The 22,619-nt window shown below is 55.2% G+C and overlaps 3 protein-coding genes and 1 long non-coding RNA gene across 4 annotated transcripts in view; all 4 read left to right on the forward strand.

Moving 5' to 3' along the window:
- LOC306815182 overlaps positions 1-22,619 on the forward strand; it is a 152,501-nt gene that overhangs the window by 1,243 nt on the left and 128,639 nt on the right. The window lies entirely within an intron of this gene.
- On the forward strand, positions 1,335-22,310 carry LOC306815187 (uncharacterized protein; the record flags this gene model as incomplete). Its single annotated transcript, XM_079331808.1, has 2 exons — positions 1,335-1,970; positions 21,926-22,310. Exons 1-2 carry the CDS (start codon positions 1,363-1,365, stop codon positions 22,308-22,310), a joined length of 993 nt encoding a protein of 330 aa, XP_079187934.1. The 5' UTR covers positions 1,335-1,362.
- Positions 9,048-11,076, forward strand: LOC306815192 (maestro heat-like repeat-containing protein family member 6; the record flags this gene model as incomplete). The annotated part of the gene is made up of 7 exons (XM_079331810.1): positions 9,048-9,170; positions 9,300-9,364; positions 9,473-9,622; positions 9,806-9,954; positions 10,274-10,421; positions 10,650-10,837; positions 10,935-11,076. The coding sequence occupies exons 1-7, from the start codon at positions 9,053-9,055 to the stop codon at positions 11,074-11,076; spliced, it is 960 nt and encodes a 319-aa protein (XP_079187936.1). The 5' UTR covers positions 9,048-9,052.
- On the forward strand, positions 11,339-13,470 carry LOC306815188 (uncharacterized protein). The gene is made up of 7 exons (XM_079331809.1): positions 11,339-11,451; positions 11,625-11,762; positions 11,982-12,158; positions 12,290-12,342; positions 12,590-12,691; positions 13,045-13,147; positions 13,416-13,470. Exons 1-5 carry the CDS (start codon positions 11,434-11,436, stop codon positions 12,654-12,656), a joined length of 453 nt encoding a protein of 150 aa, XP_079187935.1. The 5' UTR covers positions 11,339-11,433; the 3' UTR covers positions 12,657-12,691; positions 13,045-13,147; positions 13,416-13,470.

A 22,619-nucleotide genomic window follows, 5' to 3' on the forward strand; every position in this document is an offset into this window, starting at 1 on the left:
AATATGTAGTTTTTAACTTAATTATGCTACTCGAAATATTGGTGGATTTTCTGTCTCCTGAAATGACTTTGTTGAGGTTCCCAGGGGCTGGTCTGTGGATTTGGGTTTCTTCTGGTGTCTGTTCATCTTTTCTCCATTTTTGGTTGGTCCCTCCAGCCAGGGCTGCATCAATTGAACATTTTTCTCTAATTAAGTCATCAGATACTTGGATTCCCAACTGATTTCTCTGGACTTGCCAAAACACCCCAGTGCTCTAATACACTCTGTATAACCTAGAGAGCACATGTTGGAGTGGGGAGAGGGATATTCCTCACCACTTTCTTTACTAAAGTTTCCATGATGTTCCCCATTTGCTGTTTCTCTTTGCAACAGAACCAATTTCTGTTGCAGTCAGATATCCTCACTATGGGCTCTGCCTTTAGCTGTGCAAATTCCATCTGTGCAGGCAGGCAGAGCTTGGGGTGAGGGCCAGAGGGAATCAGCCCAATTCCTCTCCCAGGCAAGAATATCCTGGTACATTGTCCACACTTTGCCCCAGCAGTGTTAATGTGCATTTCTAACCTCTCCTGGCTGTCTGGAATCCCTGCTTCTCTTCCAGTGGAGCCATTGGATGACTCATATGTGCCCCTCCCACTATCTGCTATTTTTTTTCCACAGTGACAATATTGTATTAACATTTTATCTGTTAAAGTGTTACCTTTAAAGCTCTTCTGGTTGTGCAAAATCCATCCTTAAGGTGAACATTGAAAAAAACCATACCAAAATTTTGATATCACTAAGAGTCCCCCACATATATACACAAATAATCCCAATGCAAATGGTCAAACGCTGCACGTGGGAGAAAAAGGTGGGATTGTGCAGGAGAAGGAGGAACAGCAGGAGGAAGAGGAATGTGAGGAAGAGCAGGGACACAGGAGGAGGAAGAGGAGCAGAAACAGGAAGCAGCACAAGGTTCCAGCCCTCCCTGTGTCTGCAGCCTCTCCCCAGCCCCAGGAGCGTTGTCCCCATCACATGCAGCAGGTGACCAGAGAGAGGGATCCCTGATTATCACAGGGGTGAATCTTGATCTTTGTGAGCTTTACTGGGCTAAATGTTGGTGTTTTTGTTTTTAGCAGGGGCTGAATCTTTCTATTTTGGATGGGGTTTTGGCCAAATCTTGCTGTTTGGTGGGATTTTCAACTTTGTTGTGATGTTTGGAGGATTTTTGGGCTGCATCTTGGTGTTTTGCAGGTTCTGACACACACAGGACACCCAGTGTTTACCTGAGTTGCACTTGGGCAAGGAGAGGAACCCCCAGCCTAATGCCCTCTCCTCTTGTTTTTCCCCCAAACCAGGATTTTTTTGTTCCCAAAGTGTGGGCAGATGGAGCAGGAGGAAAAGCCCCAGAGATCCCTCAGGAGGAGGGGCTGCAAACCCAGCCCAGGGAGCTGCGAGGAGGAAAGACCCTCCCTGAGCCGGGAAGGCGGCCGGAGATGCAGGCAGAGCTCAGAGCTGGTGGAGAAGCCTCATGGAGGGGAGAAGCCCCACAAGTGCTTGGAATGTGGGAAGGGTTTCAGCCAGAGGTACATTCTGATCAAGCACCAGATGATCCACACTGGGGAATGTCCCTACAACTGTGGGGAATGTGGGAAGGGATTTAGAGACAGCTTCTACCTGCTCCAGCACCAGGTGATCCACACTGGGGAACGTCCCTACAACTGTGGGGAATGTGGGAAGGGATTCAGAGACAGCTCCAGCCTAGCCCGGCACCACATGCTCCACAGTGGGGAGAAGCCCTACGAGTGTGGGAAATGTGGGAAGAGCTTCAGCTGTGGCTCCAGTCTGAGGCAGCACCAGGTGATCCACACTGGGGAGCGGCCCTACCCCTGCTTGGAATGTGGGAAGAGCTTCAGGCTGAGGTCAGACCTGAGAAAACACCAGCACAACCACACCGGAGAGAGGCCCTACGAGTGTCCTGTGTGTGGGAAGAGGTTTCCGAGAAGCTCCACTCTGATCAGACATGAGCAGATTCACACAGAGGAGAGGCCCTTCCGCTGCCCCGACTGCGGGAAGGGATTCAAGCGAAATTCCACCCTCACTGTGCACCGGCGCATCCACACTGGGGAGAGGCCCTACGAGTGTCCTGAGTGTGGGAAGAGCTTCTCACAGAGCTCAGCCTTGACCCACCACCAACGAAGGCACCACTAAGGGAAGCCCTGTGAGTGCCCCGAGTGTGGGCAGAGCTTCGTGCTCTGCTCCAGCTCCATCCCCCATGGGAGGATTGGTGTTGGATGATCCCCAGTGACCCCCATTGGGCAGAGCCCTGCTGATTCGTGGTCGTGATGATCCGTGTTGGGAAGACACCTGGCGAGGGTGGGGGGGTGGTTCTGCATCATCCTGTCTCCCTGTGGGCACCTGGAGGAACACAGGGGCGGGACCATCCATCTGGATACAAACCAACATTGGGAATTCCTTGGGGAGAGTGGATTTGTTGCCTTTCAACCCCAGAAAATGTTCTGCTTTCAATCCTGTATTCTGTTGACATTCAGTAATACTGAATGGTGTTGGAGGTCTTTTCCAACCTAAGTGATCACACAATTGTGATTTCCTATTATTAAAGGGTGTCTTCTGAAGCAAAATGGTGATGGATTTGGGCAAAGACCTAGAGTTTGGAGACACTGGAACAGAAATCCATCCAGAAAAGTTTCTTCTCTGCCACCCAAGCACTTGGATCATCAGCTGGCATGGACAAGGAAATGCTTTTCTTCTGGACTTGATTTGCTTTTGAACTAATACATGGGTGGGGACATGGGGGGACAGAGACATGGCAGGACACAGACACGGAGAGTGACTTGGGGACAAATGGACATGGAAGAGGATGTGGCCATTCGTGGGGACATGGGGGAGACATGGATGGAGATGTGGGGGACAATGACAGGGATGGGAACATGGTAGGGACATGGCCATGGGTGAGGACACAGTGGGACATGGCCAGTGACATGTGGGGACGTGGCCAAGGCTGGTGCCATGGGGGGGACTTGCAGGGGCTGTGGGGGATGCTGGGTTTGAGGGGGTTGAGGGTTCCTGGGAGGCACTTGGGGCTTGCTGAGGGTTTTGGGGACCCCAGGCCGAGCGGCTCCGGCTGCGCTGGGAGACCCTGGCAGAGGTTCTGGGGCAGCTGCTCAAGGACCCCCTGCCCTGGAGCCCCAGCCAGGCATTGGGCTCCTGGAAGGGAATGAAGGTCCTTGTCCCCAGGAGGGAAATGCCAGCACTCCCAGGGGGCGGTGGTAGCTGAGAGGCCCCAAGAGGGAGGGGAAAGCCAGACAGAGCTGTCCCCTTCCAAAACTGCAACCCAAAAACTCACAAATCTCAGGAATTCTTCCCAGGAAAAAGCAGCAATGAGGTGCCTGAATTGTGAGATAAGAAGTATGGGACCTCCAGAGTAAGGAGGAGGGGCATGGAACCCCCAAAACCAAGCATGTGGAATGGGGGTGGTGGATTGGGGTGCAGTGGGGAAGGCATGGAAGAGCATGGGAAAAGAGAAGCTGGGAACCCCAAAAAGTGGGGGAGGGGGCTGGTACTCCTAAATTGTACTGGTAGGGGTCCCACTCTTCCTGCTTTCTAGTACTGCATCCACTTCCTATTCTTTATGGCCCTTCTGCTCCTTCCTTGGCCCTCCTCCATCCCTTCTCCTGCTCCCCCTGGGCCCAGCGCCCACCCTTGGCTCCCCCCATTTTCCCAACAAGTTGCATCCCGCGGGAGGAGCTGGGATGGAGCTGGGGCAGGTTGGGCTGGGGCAGTGCTGTGCTCTTGGCCCAGTCTGGGCACCCCCCATGCGCCTCCTCCCTAAATTCCCCTGGCATCTTAGAGGATTTCCAGCACCTTTGGGACTGGCCCAGTGCCGTGTTGGGGTTCAGGCTCATCCCAAGGCCCCCCAGAGCAGGGTGAGAAAGGGGGGACATGACCTTTCCTGGGGGTCCCCATTCCCAATCCATGCCAGGGCCTGTTCTGCCCCCCTCCAATCTTGGCTCCCCTCATGGGGTCTCTCCAGCTCCTTCCCTGCTGACCCCCAATAAACAGGACCAAGCAAACTGGGAAGCTTTCTTGGGAATACTGGGAGCAGCTCTTTGGGGGCAGAGTGACACCAGGCTGGGGGTCCCCGGGGGGAGCACACACATTCACCTGAGTCCTGCTGGTCCCCAGGCAGGTGAGCTCCCAGTACCACCAGTACGGCCCCAGCTCCCCCAACACGCCCCATGCCCAGCGCCGGGCGGTGCCACCAGCCCCAAAGCAGCTGTGCTGTGCCATGGGGGGGTCCCCACTGCCCACCCCATGCAGCACTGGGAGCACCAGTCCGGACCAGTTTGATGTGTGGGCGGGTGATATCAGAACCCATGGAAGTGCGTCCACTACAAGCCTCTTAGAATCCCTGAAATTGGCAGAAAGCATCAGGATTCTCCCTAAAAAGGGGCCACCTCCACCCATAAACTAACTGGGAAATCTCCGAAGCCCCCCCCCAAATTTATAACCCCTTAAAACTGGCAGAAAGCAGCAGGATCTTCCCTAATAAGGGCTCCCAACGTCCTTCCCTGTGGGGCCCCACTCCAATGTCAGAGCCTGTTGGACTGTGTTAAATAGAAGGTTCTCTGAGTCCCTCAGAGAGAGAGAAGAATGCAGGGATTGAATTAAACCCTTTGGAGAAATTAAAATATATTAAGCCACAGACATGAAGTACAAGTCTAAGTTTTAGTTTGAAGTAAGTTGGAATATTATTAAGTTACATAGATATGAAGTAGGAGTTTTAGTTTTCAGTAAGAATATACTATAAGTGCCTTGAGAGAGTTAAAAGCCCTAAAATCTAGTTAATAGTTCAAAAACTTAGCCCCAGAGTGTCCTGGGTTACAATGTGAAGATGTGCCCAAAAGTATGTGTTCTATCACCATCTTCATGAACTGTGGAAACCAAATGGGGCAGAGTTCCTTATCTCCGTGGGAGATATCCTCTGCTAATGGGCCCTCTGCAGAAAACCTGGTGAGGCAGTGTTCTTTATCCTTTCCACAACCCACCCTTCCTCCAGGAAGAAATCTTCTGTTAATGGGAAATTGAATCCCACTGCAAAACTGATAAAATTACATCATCCCTTTGTGAGATGCTCCACCCATGGGAAGGAGCCAAGCATTTCCTACCTAGATGAAAGCTAAGATTTGGAACACCAAGGCAGCCCTTACCCACTGGTTTCCAGAGGACAAGAGCTGCCAGACCTTTCTACAGGATCACTACTTCAACAAGATCACTTCATCTGGACTGCTACCACCACCCATACTAGCAGGGTGTCAGATTGTATTCTGACTCTGTACGGGGTTTTTTTATTATTGCATGTATTGTTATTTTCTTTTTCCTATTAAGTTATATTTCTGACTTGTAGTCTCTCACTGGTTTTGCTTTCAAATCAGTACACAGACATAATGAAAACATAGTAAGAACATTGCTTACATTTTTCTAGATAGAACAGATAGAGCTATTTACAGGAATAGACAGAACTATATATGTAAACTATAACATTACTTTCATAGTCTAGAACTAAGATTCTAGTAGCTTTAGAAGGAATGTTTTTAGCTCATTGGATGATTTATGAATAAAACCCCTTGCACTTGGGTGAGAGACCACCATCTTCATCACCACCTGGAAGCAGAAGAAATGCCAGGCTGCTGCTGCTTCTCCTTCTCAGGACTCTATGCCAAAAGCTTTTAGCCTGGACTTTAATACTCTGAACTCTTTGCCTTTGAGACTGATGCACTTCTGCAATAAACAACTTTACAGCAACCAACAGCTGCTCTGGTCTCTTTGAAGACCCAGACCCATGAACAACTTGACAAGAGCCAGTTGACTTCCCCCTCCCAGTAACTCATCCCTCAGGATTGCAAGGTGCTCCAAAACCTCCTGAGTAACGGGATCTCCCCAAGCTCTTCATCCCAACGTGTGGCTGTCTCATGCCAGGCGCCATCCCAGCCATCCTCCCTCTCCCAAACACAGCCCTGTTCTTGGCGGGGCAGAGCTGCTGCCGGGGGAATCGGTGTGTGCAGGGGATCCTTTATTCCCCTTGAGCAGCTCCAAGCTCCTGAGGGCAAAGTCCTGGTTTCTAGGGCTGTGCCCCTCCCCAGATTTGTCGTGTTTAATACCCAAGTGCAGCAAGCCCGAGCCCTGTGGCAGCAGCTGGTGCCTGGACAGCCCCAGGAGCTGCGCTAATGCCCAGCACTGCCCAGGAGGGACTGATGGGAGGGGAGTTCATAAGAATCCTCGTGGCCCTCAGGGACCCACACAAGAAGTGTTTAATGTGCCTGGGATGGATTTTCAGGAGTTTCTGTGTAGGAGAGTAGATTGTGAGAAATTAGGAATGGGGCTGCGGCTCAGCCTCATCCCTGTGGGTTCTTTCTTCTCTCTGGTCCCTCTGGGCTTGCTCTGGACCAGGGGAGAATGTGGAACCCACATAAACGAAGGTAAAAGACAAAGGAGGCTCCTTTTCCCTGGATATTGTCCAGCAGTTTATTCCCAATCAGATTCCAAGGGAAGTGAGAGAGGCAGAACAAAGTATGGTGGGGAATTTTAAACTCAGCCAGAGGGGAGGGGAGAAACCGAACCATAACCAATGAGATCCTGCCAGCGGAGAGGGGCGAAGGGAGGGCTGAATCAACTCCACAGACCTGGGGGAGTACAGAACAAATCATTCAGTACAATGTACAAACCACAACTGTTGCATCTGGTGTTGCTTGGAGTGAAAGCAAGTAAAAGAGCGGGAAGGGCCTTTGCAGGGGTTTTACAGAGATGTTTTATTTCAGCCCGCGTGTGCATGGTCCAGGGTTCAGGGAGCAAAGGCTTGGTACTTTGTGAGAGTCAAGATTAAATACATGGGATGGTCAGGGCGGGGAGAACATCAGAGACCAATTCCTAGGGGACATGGGGGTGTTACAAGGGAGGGGTTAGGGCATGGGGGCCAACAGAGAAACAGGGCCGGACTGGACACCACTGAAGGCCCAGGCACGGTTTGCTAGGCCTTTTTCAGGATCTGAGCTCTTTTTCTCAGGCTGGGCAACTTTTTCCCAGGCTGAGACAGTTTCTCAGCTCCAGCCTGAGCCTTTCCCAGGATGATAACTTTCTGTAAACAGAAAGGAATTAATAAACAGAGATTAGCACCTGATGTTGACTGAGAAACAGTTCTCGTGCTACATGACAGGCGATGTTTTCTCCTATTGTCCAATGGACTGCTGTCCTGTTCGAGACTTGCAAACCACACTAAATATGGTTTGGTTTTTCAATAAAATGCTTCTTTAGCCTCATACGCTCAAGAAGTCCTTGTCCTTATTATACACGACTCTCAGCGTGCTGCGACAGGCGGGAGTGACCGAAAGACTGACAGACAGGGAGAGGGGACGAGGCTGACCCAGGGAGCAGAACAGGAGTTGCTTTCTCTACCTGGGAATGCCTTCAGTCTCCACAACTCCCCTTTTCTTTATTAATTAAGAAGACTTCTTTTAAGGATTTTAAAATCAAATGGTTGAGGTAACTAAATGTCCTGGCTTGAAAGGACAGGTGTCTGCCAGTAAAGGCAGCAGTTTCCCTTTGAAATAGAGACTTTAGTTCCACTCCCCCCAAGTATTATAATTGTTTGAATCAAGGACTCTGAGGAAGAGATAAGGGAGTAGGAATAACAGCTCTTTTACTAATATATCTAACCATTCAAGCAGAAAACAACAGCAGTTGTTAAAATTGTTAACAGAACAGAAGAGATAACTCGGTTTCAGTCCCTTCTTTAGATGCAAGCACGCTGTCTCTGTGCTTGGTCCCAGTCCTGCAGCTGGAACAAAGCCCGGAGCTGCAGAGGGCAGGTGGGAGGGGGCGGCAGCGGCCACGCCAGTTTCGGGTGGGAACGGGCTGGAGCGGCGGCTCCTCACTCACCGTTTGTGTCCAGGTGATCAGCTGTGTCCGCAGAGGCAGGAGGCTGGAACGGGGCAGATGCAGGGCAGGTGATCACAGAGGGTCTGGCTCTCCTGTGTTCCACAGCAGGGGCTGCAGATGGGGCAAAAATCATTCCAGGAATGAGCAACTGCTTCTGCCTTCTGACAAAGACCAGGTGTTGCCACCAATTGCTCCAGGTGCTCCTGCCAACAGGCACCTGCAGAAAGGAGCACGGGCACCAATGCACGTGGGCTTGGGCTCTCCTCTGGCACAGAAGTGCCCCGGGGGCACAGCTCTCTGTGGCAGGAGCAGGCACCAGCACTGGCACGGCTCGGGGGTGGCAGGTCTCCTTTGGCAGGGACTCTGCCACACCTGCTGATTCCAGTGCTGCCCAGGCCCCAGGGCTCAGAGCAGCATTGGCGCCCTGGGCCACACGTCCCGTGTCCGTGTCACAGCCCTGCGTGTGTGACGGCCACCCAGCACCGGGTCATGTCCCACAGAGGCCCTGGCAGCTCCTGTGGAAGCACGGGTGCCCTTCCTGCTGCAGCTGCATCGGCAACCGTGGGGGCTCCTTCTGCTGCCCTGAGCAGGCAGAGCAGAGGAACATCTGCTTGTTGTTTGAGCCGCTCCTGAAGTTCCTCTTGGGCTGTCCTTGACACTCGGGGAACGTTCTCCTTGCAATTGGGGCAGTTTGGGGGGGGGGGGTGGGGGTGTCCCCAGGGCACATGAGGGTGTGTCCTAGGGCTCTTTGTGACACACTGCACCGAGGTCACCGTGGGATGGAACAGAGCACACTGCACAAGGGTGACCCTTTGTGACACGTGGTGACATAGGTGCTGGCGGCGACACGGCCACACCACAGTGCTCAGTGCACGCGTCGGGACAGGACGGAGAGAGCGCTGCTGTGAGGAGCCCCCGCACAGCCAGCTCGTTCCCTGCTGACCCGGAGCTTTCCCAAAGCCTTACTGTGCAGGTGACCTCGAGGCCAGACTGCAGGACTTACTGTCCTTCAGCCTTCCTAAGGCTTCTCTGTTGCAGCTGGGCCTTCAAGGCACAACTGCAGCACTTGATCTTGGAGTTTTTTCAAGGCATCTCTCCTGCAAGCCTTGCAAACAGAGACATGGAGCAGACACCCCCCAGGGTGCCCAAGCTGGCCTGGGTGAAGGAGGAGGAGGAGGCTGCAGCTACCTCAGCGCAGCAGCCTGGAGAGCTGCAGCAGCTCCAGCTGCTGCAGGAGGGTGAGTGCCAGAGCTGGGCCACAGGGCTGGTGCATGCCGGGCTGTCCCTGCCTGGGAACGCAGGGCTGGGCTCTGCTCTCCGGCCTCTCCCGCAGCCCCTCAGCCCTGGCTGCGCTCGCTCTGTGCCAGGTGCAGCCATGGACCGCACACAAGAGCAGCACCCTGCCCGTGGCCGCTTCCGCAGAGCAGCGCAGGTACTGCAGCCATCCCCACCTGGGCTGGGCCTGCTGCCACTGCTCAGCCCAGCACCGTGCTTGGAACACTCCATGGATTCTCCCTCTCTTCCTGCCCTTCTCCTGCAGATGGTCTGTGAATTCATCACGTCCATTTGGCGGGAAGAGACCGCCGGTGTGGGCACTGGGCCTTCGGCAAACTTGCACCTCTTCGGTGCTGAGACCAGTGCTGCCATGCTGGATTTGCTTGTGGAGAAGGGTGTCTCCAATCCAATGCAAGTAAGCAGCCTGTGGCCAAGGCTTGATCACCCCAGGAATTGTGTGGCGCCTCAGGCTGGCTCTGCTGGGTTCCCTCAGCCTCTGAGGCCCAGCCCAATGTGGTGGGAAGGGCAGCACTTCTCAGGGGAAGCTGGGCAAGTTGCTGCTCTGGCAGGTCTCCAGGTCTCCCCGTGCCTTCTGCAGGTGCCCGCCATGGTGAGATACATCCACAAGTGGCTCACGGCCAATGAGTCTGCTGGGCACAGGCTGGACAGGAGCCTGCTGGAGCTGACCAAGAAATACCCCTACGATGTGCTGATGACTCTCCTGCGCTGGGCCCCGTCGGGTGACAGGTACCTTGGGCAGCCCCACCTGCCTTGAGGCCTTAGGGTTCATCCCCCGTTACCCTGCAGAGCCTGTCCCTGCTGAGTGCCACACAGGCGCACAGCTGCAGGCCCCTGCGGCCCCTCCGTTTGCCGTGCTGCCATGTCAGCCCCTGAGCGTGCTGCCACGCTCCCTCCCTCGCGGGGCTGCACCCCCGTGGGCTGGCTGGGCGCCGCCGGCCGGGGCCAGTGGGCAGAGGCAGGGCTGAGGGCCGGCGCGGGCCCCTGCAGCAGCCCAGGCCACGGTGCTGTGGCCCGGACCCCCTGACACAGAGCCCTGACCCCACAGAGCTGCTGCGGCCATGTGGGGGCTGATCCTGACCTCCACTGGCACCGCGGAGCCGGCGCTGCTCATCCTCCTCAGTCTGCTGAGGGCCTGGCCAGTGGACAATGCCTACACCTCCGATGGGGACAAAACAGGCGTCTTTGCTCTGGCTGTGAGTTCCTGCAACTGACCTCTGCTTGCCCCTAGGCCACCTCTCGAGCAGCCAGCTCTCTGTCCTCCCCACAGCTGCATCTCCCTGCCTCAGGCACTGCGCTGAACCTGGGGCACCAGGCCGGCTGCTCCCACGGTGTCTCCCCCGGCCTCTCCCTCGCACGCTCAGGCCCTGCCACATGGATGTCTTGGCACCTACTCTTGTCTCTGGGTGCTTCATTTTTTCCAGGCAACCGTGACACTGTGGAATGTCTTCAACTTGACCTGGTGCCCACCCATAGTGTTGGAGTATTTCCCCCATCTCTTGCTGCATCTGCTCTTCCAAGCTTACATCAGCACGCTGTATACACCAGAGGAGGTTGATACCTTCTGGAAGGGATGCCAGAAGCAACTCGGCCTTGCCACCAACCCCCAAAGGTGCTCCATCCCAGTCCTGCCAGTCTCCCCATCCCTCCCATGCCCCCAAGGGGGAGGCAGGGCTGCCAGCGTGACCTGGGCTTTGCTGTGCACACAGGTTTGCAGTGCAGACCCTGAAGGTCCTGCTCTACCAAGTCCAGTGTGAGCCTGTGGTGTTGGCCATGGAACGCAAGAAGGGCTGGGACACGCTGCTGTGTGCTGACACCCACCACTATGCCATGCGTCTGCTGGCCAGGTGAGACCCCCTTCTCCAGGCTGCTGCTGCTGCCATTTGTGCCCAGGGTGCCCCACACAGTTCCCGTGTGCATGGGTGAGAGGGCCTTGTCACAAAGAGAATGAAGAGCAGACTGGAAAAGGCTGGGAGAGGAGGGTGCCCGGGAACAGCCGCCTCCCAAAGTGCCCACGGGCTGCTCGGGAACAGACCAGGCCTCGGGCAGTCAGCCCTGGCACAGCTTTGCCCACCCGGCTCAGGGGCAATGGTGTCTTTTCCCCCCACCAGGGAGATAAGCCAGGGCTGCGTCATCTGGTGTCCCAGCATCGTATCCTGCCTCTTGGAGCTACTGGGGCAAGGCATTTCAGACTGGGAACTGCCCGCCATGGCCTTCCTTGTGGAGGTGAGCCCCATGGCCAGCGCTGCCCTGCTGAGCTGACTCCCACCTCTCTGCCCTCTCACAGCCGCTGCCATCTGGCACCGTGCCCGTGCCCTGTGCTGCTGCCTTGGCCCAGCCCTGGGCAGCTCTGAGCTCCTGCCAGCTGGGCACCCCGGGCACTGCTTTGTGCCTTCCAGGTCCTGGAGTTCCTGTACTTGAGTCACTGGGGTGACAGCATCCTGGAGATCATGGCCAGGCACCTGCAAAGCGAGTCCAGGGAGATGCGTCGCCTGGCGCTCAGAGGCCTGGTGGTGCTCAGCAGGGACCCCTCAATGGTGAGAAGGAGGCAGTGACTGAAGCTGTGCTGGCAGCGTGGGGCTGGGGAAAGCAATCCCTTGTGCTTAGCTGGGCTTTGGGAGCCGTGGCAGCTGCTCCCAGCTCTCCTGCGTTGCTGCCCAGCTGCCCGAGTGCTGCAGGACAGGCCTGCGGCCCCTGGGCTCCATGGCTGCAGCAGCAGCAGCAGGGTGGGATTGCCAGCCCTGTGTTCCATGCAGTACAAAAGAATGCAGAGCCTGACTGAAAGCCTTGCGGACCTGCTGCGGGACGCAGATGAAGGCATCGTTCAGATGACCGGCGTCGTGCTCAGCGCTCTGCTGCTGCACAGAGACCTGGCCATACCCAGCCCCACCGCCCTGCGGCTGGCTGCCGCGCTCTGGCCGCTCTTGGACAACGTAAGGCTCTGTGTCCCCAGCCACGGCCACTGGGTGCTGCCCCCAAGTGTGGTGTCCCATGGATTTCTGGGCCTGTGCACAGAGGGGCCTGGAGCAGCTGATGTGGAGGGCTTTTGCTTCCCTTCCAACAGGACAACCACCATGTGCAGCTGCTCTGCATTCGCCTCTTCCAAGAGGTGATGAGGTTGGTAGAGGCAAAGGGGAAAAAACATCTCAAGATGCTCGTGAGCAAGAGCCTGCTCCCGCTCTTCTTCCACTGCCACAATGAGGACACGCGCGTGGCAGAGGTGAGGACTCCTGGGCGCTGCTGTCCCCACGCTCAGCTGTCTCCCTGCACCCTGGCACCTCGTGGGCCCCAGCCTCCTCCTGGCCTTGGCGCAGGGAGGCAGCTCCTGTGCCCTGGGCTGCCGTGCATCTCTGGCTCTCTGCAGGCCTCTCGGGAAACGCTGCTTGCTGCAGTCAGCTTCCTCAAGAGTAGGGATCTGGAGCACCTGGTGATGACAGATCAGATGTGGAGGTTTGGCGAGTGCTTGGTAAGAACAGCCTGCAAGCCCCAGCCCCAGCCCCAGCCTGGAGAATCCCTTGCCCACGGTGCCCAGTCTGTGGGGCTGGCAGCTGTGGCCCCTGCCCAGTGCTGCACCCAGGGGCACCGGCCTGTGCCCCACACGCTGCTCCCTTCCCTGGGCTGTGCCCCACACGGGCTCTTCTCCAGGCTCTTGTGGCCCCAAGGCAGGAGCTGGTGGAGCCCTGACCCAGCCGGGCTCTGCTGCGGGGCAGCACCGCACCTTGCCGGGCCCTCTGCCCCCCTCGGGGCTGTGCGGGCAGGGGATCCCGGGGCCAAGGGGCAGAGCCCGCCCCGACCCTTCCCTCCCGTCGCTCTCCGCAGCTGGCAGAGAACAGGGGCCGAGCGGCCGAGCACCTGCGGCAGGCCCTGCCCTTCCTGCAGAGCCCACAGGAGCCCCTGCGAGAGGCGGCCGTCAGGTTCATGGGTGAGCACAAGGCCGGCTCCCTCCCCGCCCCATTGCCGCAGCTCGGCCCCAGCCCCGGCAGCTGCTGCCATCCGGGCCGGGCCGTGCAGCCCCGCCTGCCCTCGGGGCTGCTGCCGCCCTGTGCCAGCCGTGCCCTTGGGCGGCAGGGTGCGCCCAGGGCCCGGCTGAGCCCTGCAGGGGAAGGAGGTGCTGCGGCCGCAGGGCTGCCAGCGCCGCTGTGGGGCAGCTGTGCCGCTGGGCAGAGCCGTGACGGGCTCTGTGTTCCCAGGGCTGGCCGGGCGCGTCCTGAAGGAGAAGCAGCGAGAGTTCCAGCTGATGTGCAGGGGTGAGTGAGGCCAGCGCGCTGGCAGCGGGGCTGGCGATGGCAGCTGCGTGCCCTGCCCGGGCTGCGGAGGGCTCTGCTCCCTGCGCGCACCAGGGGCGGCGTGGGCAGAGCACAGAGACCTTTCAGGGGCCTGTGCCAAGGAGATTCGGGCCAGCACCTTCCAGCTGCTCCTTGCTGCCTCCTGCTGCTTCCAGGCCGTGGCAAGAGCTGGGGGGCATGGACGGGTCAGGAGGGTCTCCCCAGGTCCCCGCAGATGCAGGCTCTGACTGTGCCTCTGTTTCTCTCTCTTCCAGCCCTTCAGGACATGGCAGATGACATCAGCCCTGCCATCTCATGCCTGGCACATCAAGCTTTGTACATAAGCATAGCTGCACAGAGCGTTCCCTCCTCCCGACTCCAGCGGATGCGAGATGGATTCCGCCGGCTCTGGAAGTCACGGCCTTCCCTGGGTGGCCGTGGCCGTCTCTGCTGCTGGAGTGCTGTGGAGGACTGATGTGGGAGGCTGTGTTTGCTGGGGCCACCTGAGCTTGCAGGGACAAGCTCAACTTTTCATCAACTTTACTTTTGCCTACTGAAAATAATTTAGTAATTTAGTAAGTTAGTAATTTAGTAAATTAATAATTTAGTAAATTAGTATAATAGCAAATTAGTAAATAAGTAAATTAGTAATTTAGTAAATTAGCAAATTAGTAATTTAGTAGGAATAATAAACTGCTGTTGGTATACACAGAGGTCCAGGAGCTTTCTTTTGGTGGCCAGAGTCTTCAGGCCAATGGGGAAGAGGGGAAGAAGGGTGCTTGTGCTGGGCAGGTTGGCCCAGCGTGCGGCGTGCAAGGGAAAGTGGCCCAAAGCCCCTTGGCCTTGGTGGTTCTGCCGAAGCCTTAAGGCTCCCGACAGAGCAGCTGGGCAGAGGCCGGAGCTGGGGCGGGCGTTGCTGAGAGCCTGGTCCCTGGAGATGGCCAGCAGCCCTCTCCCAGCCAGGAAGGGCCAGCTGTGTCCTGCCCGTGTGCTGCTGGCTGGATTGCTGAGGGCTCTGAGGTGCCTCTTGATCCGGCTCCTCTGGAGCTCCTCCAGCAGCCAGGCAGGCCTGGGGAGGCCTGGAGGGCACGGGACAGTGGCAGCCATGAAGGGATGCGGTGCTGCCGAGGCCAGCCAGGATAAGGCAGCGGGAAGGCGTGAGCGGGATGCGTGTGGCGCTGGGTGGCGGGAGGCTGTGCTGGGACAGGAGGGCTTTGTGTGGATGGCTTGGTGGGAAGCCCTGAGGAACTGGGGGGCAGAGGCCATGAGCATTCCCCAGGCAGGCCCTTCTTCCTGCCAGCCGGCTGCTCCGGCGCTTCCCCGACGCGTCTCCGGGCTGGGGCAGAAGGCCTGGAGGCCTGGCCTCAGCAGGACGGTGGGGACACCCCCGAGGGGCCCAGGCTGGTTTGCCTTGGGACAGGGAGGGACAAGGAGGCCGAGCAGGCCCTGCTGGAGCACAGTCCCTGGCTGCTGCTGGCGAGGCGCAGTGGGCAGAGGCCAGGGAGATGCATCACCTGGCGCTCAGAGGCCTCGTGGGGCTCAGCAGGGACCCCTCGATGGTGACAAGGAGGCGGCAGCTGAAGCTGTGCTGGCAGCGTGTTGCAAGTCGGCCTGGCTGGGGCACAAAGGCAGCCACAGTTCACCAAGAAAGAGCCAGGCGTTGACTTCAAATCCTGCAAAGCATTTCTTACTCTGTGGCAAACCTAACTGTTCTTCCCACAGTCCACAGTGGTTATGCTAATTGGTTCAAGTTCTCTTCCCCTAGTGGTTGCTTAGTTCTAGAAAGTTCTCCCCCTGAGGGGATATATTGTCATGCCCCTCCTTGTTTCGGCCCTCGGAGTTTGTCTCAGTACAATGTTCGGTTTCTAGGCATCATCCCTGTTTTATTTTCCATTACAGTTCTTTAGTTTTGGGCCACTTCTGTGGTTCCTACCCTTTTATTTTGGCCATTCAAACCCTCAGTACTCTGGATCTAAATGTTTCATTGCAGCCATACCCACCAGCGTGGGGCTGGAGAAAGCTGCCCCTTGGGCTTGGCTGGGCTTTGGGAGCTGTGCCAGCGTCACCCAGCTCTCCTGTGCTGCTGTCCAGCTGCCCGAGTGCTTCAGGAGAGGCCGACACCCCCTGACACTCTGCTCAGGGCCCACAGAGCTGCTGCTGCCATGGCAAGGACGATGTGTCCTGCAGCTGGCCTGCAGAGTCGCTGCTGTCAACGTGGCTCAGGACACCAGAGAAAAGTCACCAGGGTGTGCACAGGAACAGCAGCTCCCCAAAGGCCTGTACCTCCTCAGGAAGGCACCCACACCAGCCAGGATGCCAAAAGGAGGGATGCTGTGGGCACAATTTTACATGGCTTGGCAAAAGGTGTCAGGAAAGTGGTCCCCATGGCTTTCTCTTGCCTTGCCAGCCCCACAGCCACGCTTGGCAGCTGCAGCTGCAGCCTGTCCCCCCCAGCTGACTTCAGTGGCCGTGCTTGAGGGCAGACTCGCCTTCCACAGCTGCCTGTCCCAAGGCAGCAGCGTTGGTGCCATCGTCAGAGACTCTGATGGGACACGAGCCCTGGACTGCAGCTACTGACACTCTCCTCCATTCAGGCACCTTAAAAAATCCAGCATGAGCTTCTAAACTCAACATGGAGAACTTCCTCAGAAAGAAAGAAGAAACTGCAGATCCTGAAGGAAAGCAGGGCTCGTGTGGCTGAGGTTCAGGGATGGAGGGAAGGAAGCTCTTTGCTGTCTGCTGAACTGATGGCCCAAGTCACAAACTCAGGCTCTGCTGAGAGGATTCTTCTCTGGTCCTGTTGGAGGCTTGTTCCCTAACAATGCATGGCCCTCCCTTGTTCCTGGATCAAACCTTGTGAAGCTGTAGGAACAAGTGTGTTCCGTGTCCATGGAAGAGCAGCAATTGGCAGGATATGTTTGCTTCCAGCGCTTGTCTTGGCTCTTCCTTCATGGTGCTGGCACCATCATCAGAGACACAGAACAGCTTGTCTCATTCCAGACTTATCCCCATCTTCTGCGCTTGCCCAGGTTCCTCGCAGGTTCATGAGGGAAAATCGCTGCCAGGTCCTGTCCATTCCCTTGCCCAGCAGGCACCCAGATGTGTTTGGACATGAGCTGCTGGCCACAGCCAGCCAGGCAGCAACCTGGGCCATTGGGCATCAGACACTGAGCTGATGTTTTTTTGCCAGAAATCAAGAAAACCTCTCAGAAGAACACAAGGAAACTTGACAGGATCTCTGTAAGAACCTGATTGTGCTGTGAAAGTCAACATGGGGTTTTGTGCTGCAGATAATCACTTCCAAGCAAAAATCATTTCAGGAATGAGCAACCACTTCTGCCTTCTGACAAAGACCAGGTGTTGCCACCAATTGCTCCAGGTGCTCCTGCCAACAGGCACCTGCAGAAAGGAGCACGGGCACCAATGCACGTGGGTTTGGGCTCTCCTCTGGCACAGAACTGCCCTGGGGGCACAGCTCTCTGTGGCAGGAGCAGGCACCAGCACTGGCACGGCTCGGGGGTGGCAGGTCTCCTTTGGCAGGGACTCTGCCACACCTGCTGATTCCAGTGCTGCCCAGGCCCCAGGGCTCAGAGCAGCATTGGCGCCCTGGGCCACACGTCCCGTGTCCGTGTCACAGCCCTGCGTGTGTGACGGCCACCCAGCACCGGGTCATGTCCCACAGAGGCCCTGGCAGCTCCTGTGGAAGCACGGGTGCCCTTCCTGCTGCAGCTGCATCGGCAACCGTGGGGGCTCCTTCTGCTGCCCTGAGCAGGCAGAGCAGAGGAACATCTGCTTGTTGAGAACACGCGCGTGGCAGAGGTGAGGACTCCTGGGCGCTGCTGTCCCCACGCTCAGCTGTCTCCCTGCACCCTGGCACCTCGTGGGCCCCAGCCTCCTCCTGGCCTTGGCGCAGGGAGGCAGCTCCTGTGCCCTGGGCTGCCGTGCATCTCTGGCTCTCTGCAGGCCTCTCGGGAAACGCTGCTTGCTGCAGTCAGCTTCCTCAAGAGCAGGGATCTGGAACACCTGGTGATGACAGATCAGATGGGGAGGTTTGGTGACTCTCTAACACTAAAGATATCAAGTAAAAAGCAGATTTTGCTGGGGCCATGTGTTAGTCATGAAATGACTGCTCCAAAGGAGCAACCAGGAGAGAAGCTTTAGAAACGCCAATTAACAGTGCTGGGGCAAAGAACACATCTATCATTTGAATTACAGGATTAGATTAGAAACTGTCCCCCAAATAATAACCAACCTGACAGATGCTGCTCCTGACCTTTTTGCCAACCAAGCTAAGCCAAAGAAGAAGTTGGCATTTGTGGAAAATAAATGACTCAAACTGCTGTTTGCAAATAGATGATAAGTGAAAAGTGGTAAAACAAATAACAAAGGAAATAAGAAAGTAGCTCATGCATCAGTCTAAATGCAGAAAGGATGGGAATGGAACACGTGTTCGTGGTTCTCTGGCAGACCATGGGTTAAACGAATGCTGTTCCTCCCCTGATGTGCTGCAGCAACTCTCATCTTTTTCCCATGCCCGACACCTTGCTGAGTGCAGCTCATTCAGCAGCTGAGCAAGGGGATGCAGGTGGCAGCCAGGCCTGATCCAGAAACGGCTGCAAAAGGACAGGAAATTAGATCACTGAGAATAATTTCAAACCAAAGAGGACCCAGGAAAAGAGACTGAAACAATGGTAATTAAAACAGTAAAGACAATTATTGAGAAAATACGAAGAGGGTTTGAACGGAATTAGATGAATGTGCTCAGAGACACGGCCAGGGACTTGTACAAAAGGAAGGAACGGGAACAACCAGGAGTTTCAGAAAATGTTACTAACTGACACGAACTGCTGCTCAGCCAAGATCCTGCTCAATTCCTGAAGTTCGAGGAGAAACACTTAACAGAGCCGTGAATATCGGATGTTGCACGAAAGGAGGGGTGCATATTAATTGGGACATGCAGCAGGCGGATCGGGAAATCTGAAGCTTCCAAGTACCTCAGGCAGTGGGGAAAGGGAGAGGGAGATGCAGAGCGAGACCAAGCCCGGCCCTGGTGCCGCCCCCATAGCGATGCTGGCGCAGCCATGGCGCCATTTCCAGAGCGCCTGTGCTGCCCGGGAGCGGCGGCAGCGGCCGGAGCGCGGTGAGGCGGTGGCGGAGCTCGGAGGCGGCCCCAGCGCAGCATCCCGGGGACGGGGCAGCCACTTCTGGGCTACCCACAGGAACCGCGACGAGCCAGCGCTGCTCCGGCAGCGTGGCCGGGCTTGTCCCCGCTCTGCCCAATCAGCGCGCGAGAACGAGGAGTGACGGCAGAATCAGCCAATGGCAGCGAGGGGCGGGCTCTGCACGCACGGGCTCCCCTCCCTTTCCTCGAGGCTCCGCCATTTCTCTCCTCGCCTGAGGGGCGGCTCCGCGCTGCGCCCGGCCCGGGTATCGGGAGCCGCTGCTGCCCTGAACCGCCGGGAGCTCGGGGTGAGCGGGAGCTGAGGGCGGTGGGAGCTGGGGGTGAGTCCGGGATGGAGCCGGGACCCACCTGGAGCCCCGGCAGGAGCCCGAGCCAGGCACGGGATGTTTGAGAGAGGCCCCGGCACTGTGCGGGAAAATTCACGTGTCCAGAGTTTTGTGTGCCCAAAGGAGACAGAGGAGTCCTGTAAAGTGACTTCATTGATGAACAGAGGGAGAGTCTATGGGCATTTGCTATGCGGTCTCTAAAACGTAGCCTCCTTTTTATCCTCATTTTCCCGGCCCCATCTCCCTCTCCCTTTCCCCACTGGCTGAGGCACTTGGAAGGTTCACATTTCCCGATCCCCCTGCTGCATGTCCCCCTTAATGTGCACCTCTCCTTTTGTATAATATGCGATATTCACGGCACTATTGTTTCTCTTTCTCGTAGCTCAGGAACTGGGCAGGATCTTAGTTGAGTAGCAGTCCGTATCAATTAGAAACATTTTCTGAAGATTCTGGTCTATCCCGTTACTTCCTTCTCTACGAGTCCCTGACCGTATCTCCAAGCATATCCATCTTGCTCTATTCAATCCCTTTTCACATTTCCTCAAGAATTGTATTTACAATCTTTTAATGACTACTTTCTCAATCTCTATTCCTGTTTCCTCTTTGGTTTGGGATTATTCTCAGTGCCCTCCCTCCCTGTCCTTTTGCAGCCGTTTCTGGATCAGGCCTGGCTGCCACCTGCATCCCCTTGCTCAGCTGCTGAATGAGCTGCACTCAGCAAGGTGTCGGGCACGGGAAAAAGATGAGAGTTGCTGCAGCACATCAGGGGAGGAACAGCATTCGTTTAACCCATGGTCTGCCAGGGAACCACGAAAACGTGTCCCATTGCCATCCTTTCCCCAGTGTGGACTGGTACATGATCTACTTTCTTGTTTCCTGTGTTATCTGTTTTACCTCTGTTCAGTTTCTTCTATTTGCAAACAGGAATTTGAGTAATTTAATTTTCCACAAACTCCACCTCCTTCTGTTAATTGATAATCTGATCCCATCCCATCCCATGGTGAAATGTCTTGTTCTTCATTTCTTTGGATTGCTTGGCAGGAAGGTCAGGAGCTGGAGGTGGCCAAGTGATTGTTATTTTGAGGACTGATAATATATTCATTAGTACATAGTAATAATAATAATACCAGTAATAATAATAACAACACTAGTAATAATAAGCAACACTAATAATAGTATGAAAATTAATCATAAAAGTAATAACAGTGATAATATGTAGTTTTTAACTCTATTATGCTACTTGAAATATTGGTGGATTTTCTGTCTCCTGATATGAATTTGTTGAGGTTCCCAGGGGCTGGTCTGTGGATTTGGGTTTGTTCTGGTGTCTTTTCATCTTTTCTCCATTTTTGGTTGGTCCCTCCAGCCAGGGCTGCATCAATTGAACACTTTTCTCTAATTAAGTCATCAGATACTTGGATTCTCAACTGATTTCTCTGGACTTGCCAAAACACCCCAGTGCTCTAATACACTCTGTATAACCTAGAGAGCACATGTTGGAGTGGGGAGAGGGATATTCCCCACCACTTTCTTTACTAAAGTTTTCACAATGTTGCCTATTTGCTGTTTCTCTTTGCAATTTAACCAATTTTTCTTGCAGTTAGATATCCTCACTATGGGCTCTGTGTTTAGCTGTGCAAATTCCATCTGTGCAGGCAGGCAGAGCTTGAGGGGAGGGCCAGGGGAATCAGCCCAATTGCCCCCCCAGGCAAGAAGACCCTGGTAGCTTGTCCACACTTTGCCCCAGCAGAGATAATTTGTTTTTCTAAAGCTTCTCTCCTAACTGTCTGGAACCCCTGCTTCTCTTCCAGAGCAGCCATTGGATGACTCTTATGTGCCCCCCTCCCACAATCTGCTTTTTTCTTTTTCTTATTAACAATATTCTATTAACATTTTATCTGTTAAAGTGTCACCTTTGAAGCTCTTCCAGTTTTGCAAAATCCATCCGAAAGGTGAACATTGAAAAACCCCATACTGAAATTTTGCCATCAGTTAAATTCACCCACATATATACAGAAAAAATTCCAATGCAAATGGTCAAACAATGCATATGGGGAGGAAAAGGTGGGATTGTACAGGACAGGGAGGAATAATAGGAGGAAGAGGACTGTGGGGAAGAGTAGGGACACAGGAGAAGGAGGAGCAGAAACAGGAAAGAGCAGAAGGTTCCACCCCTCCCTGTATCTGCAGCCTCTCCCAGGCCCTGAGAGCGTTGTCCCCATCACATGCATCCAGTGACCAGAGAGAGGGATTCATGATTTGAGAGGGGTGAATCTTAGTGTTTCTGACATTTATAGGGATAAATGCTGGTGTTTTTCTTTTTGACAGGGGTTGAATCTTTATATTTTGGTGGGGGTGTTGTCCAAATCTTGCTGTTTGGTGGGTTTTTCATCTGTATCATGATGTTTGAAGCATTTTTGGGCTAAATCTTGGTGTTTTGGATGTCCTTATACACACAGGATGCCCAATGTCTTTCTGAGTTGCACTTGGGCAAGAGGAGCCCCCAGCCCAAGGCCCTCTCCTCTTGTTTTTCCCCCAAACCAGGATTTTTCATTCCCAAGGTGTGTGCAGATGGAGCAGGAGGAAAAGGCCCAGAGATCCCTCAGGAGGAGGGGCTGCAAACCCAGCCCAGGGAGCTGCGAGGAGGAAAGACCCTCCCTGAGCCGGGAAGGCGGCCGGAGATGCAGGCAGAGCTCAGAGCTGGTGGAGAAGCCTCATGGAGGGGAGAAGCCCCACAAGTGCTTGGAATGTGGGAAGGGTTTCAGCCAGAGCTCCTGGCTGATCAAGCACCAGAGGATCCACACTGGGGAATGGCCCTACGAGTGTGAGGAATGTGGGAAGGGTTTCAGCAGAAGCTCAGACCTGATCAAACACCAGAGGATTCACACTGGGGAGAGGCCCTACAAGTGTGGGAAATGCGGGAAGAGCTTCAGTGCCATCTGGACTCTGATGCGGCACCTGGTGATCCACACAGGGGAACGGCCCTACACCTGCTTGGAATGCGGGAAAAGCTTTGGATGGATGTCCACTCTGAGAAGACACCAGCACATGCACACTGGGGAAAGGCCCTACCAGTGTCCTGTGTGTGATAAGAGGTTTCAGACCAGCTCCAAACTCCTCAGACATGAGCGGATTCACAGAGAGGAGAGGCCCTTCCGCTGCCCCGACTGCGGGAAGGGATTCAAGGAAAACTCCACCCTCACTGTGCACCAGCGAATCCACACTGGGGAGAGGCCCTACGAGTGTCCTGAGTGTGGGAAGAGCTTCTCACAGAGCTCAGCCTTGAACCGTCACCAACGGGGTCACCACTGAGGGAAGCCCTGTGAGTGCCCTGACTGCGGGAGGAGCTTTGTGCTCTGCTCTGACTCCATCCCCATGGGCAGTTCAGTGTGAGTATACCACAAGCCATTTAGAGCTCTCAAAATTGGCAGAAAGTATCAGGATCTTCCCTAATATGGGCTCCCCATGTCCTTCACTGTGATGCCCCACTCCAACATCAGAGCCTGTTGGAGTGTGTAAAATAGAAGCCTCTCTGAGTCCCTCAAAGAGAGAGAATGCAGGGATTTAATTAAAGCCTTTACAGAAATTAAAATACATTAAGTCACACAGACATGAAGTAGA

Source organism: Erithacus rubecula, assembly GCF_903797595.1.
Source record: "Erithacus rubecula genome assembly, contig: scaffold_105_arrow_ctg1, whole genome shotgun sequence".
NCBI classification, from domain to species: Eukaryota; Metazoa; Chordata; class Aves; order Passeriformes; family Muscicapidae; genus Erithacus; species Erithacus rubecula.

What these genes read in the sequence shown, in the direction of transcription:
- LOC306815188 (XM_079331809.1), top strand. An exon ending in TCAGCAGGGACCCCTCAATG is followed by an intron (nt 11,763 to 11,981) that starts GTGAGAAGGAGG and finishes TGTTCCATGCAG; the next exon opens with TACAAAAGAATGCAGAGCCT. An exon ending in TCTGGCCGCTCTTGGACAAC is followed by an intron (nt 12,159 to 12,289) that starts GTAAGGCTCTGT and finishes CCCTTCCAACAG; the next exon opens with GACAACCACCATGTGCAGCT.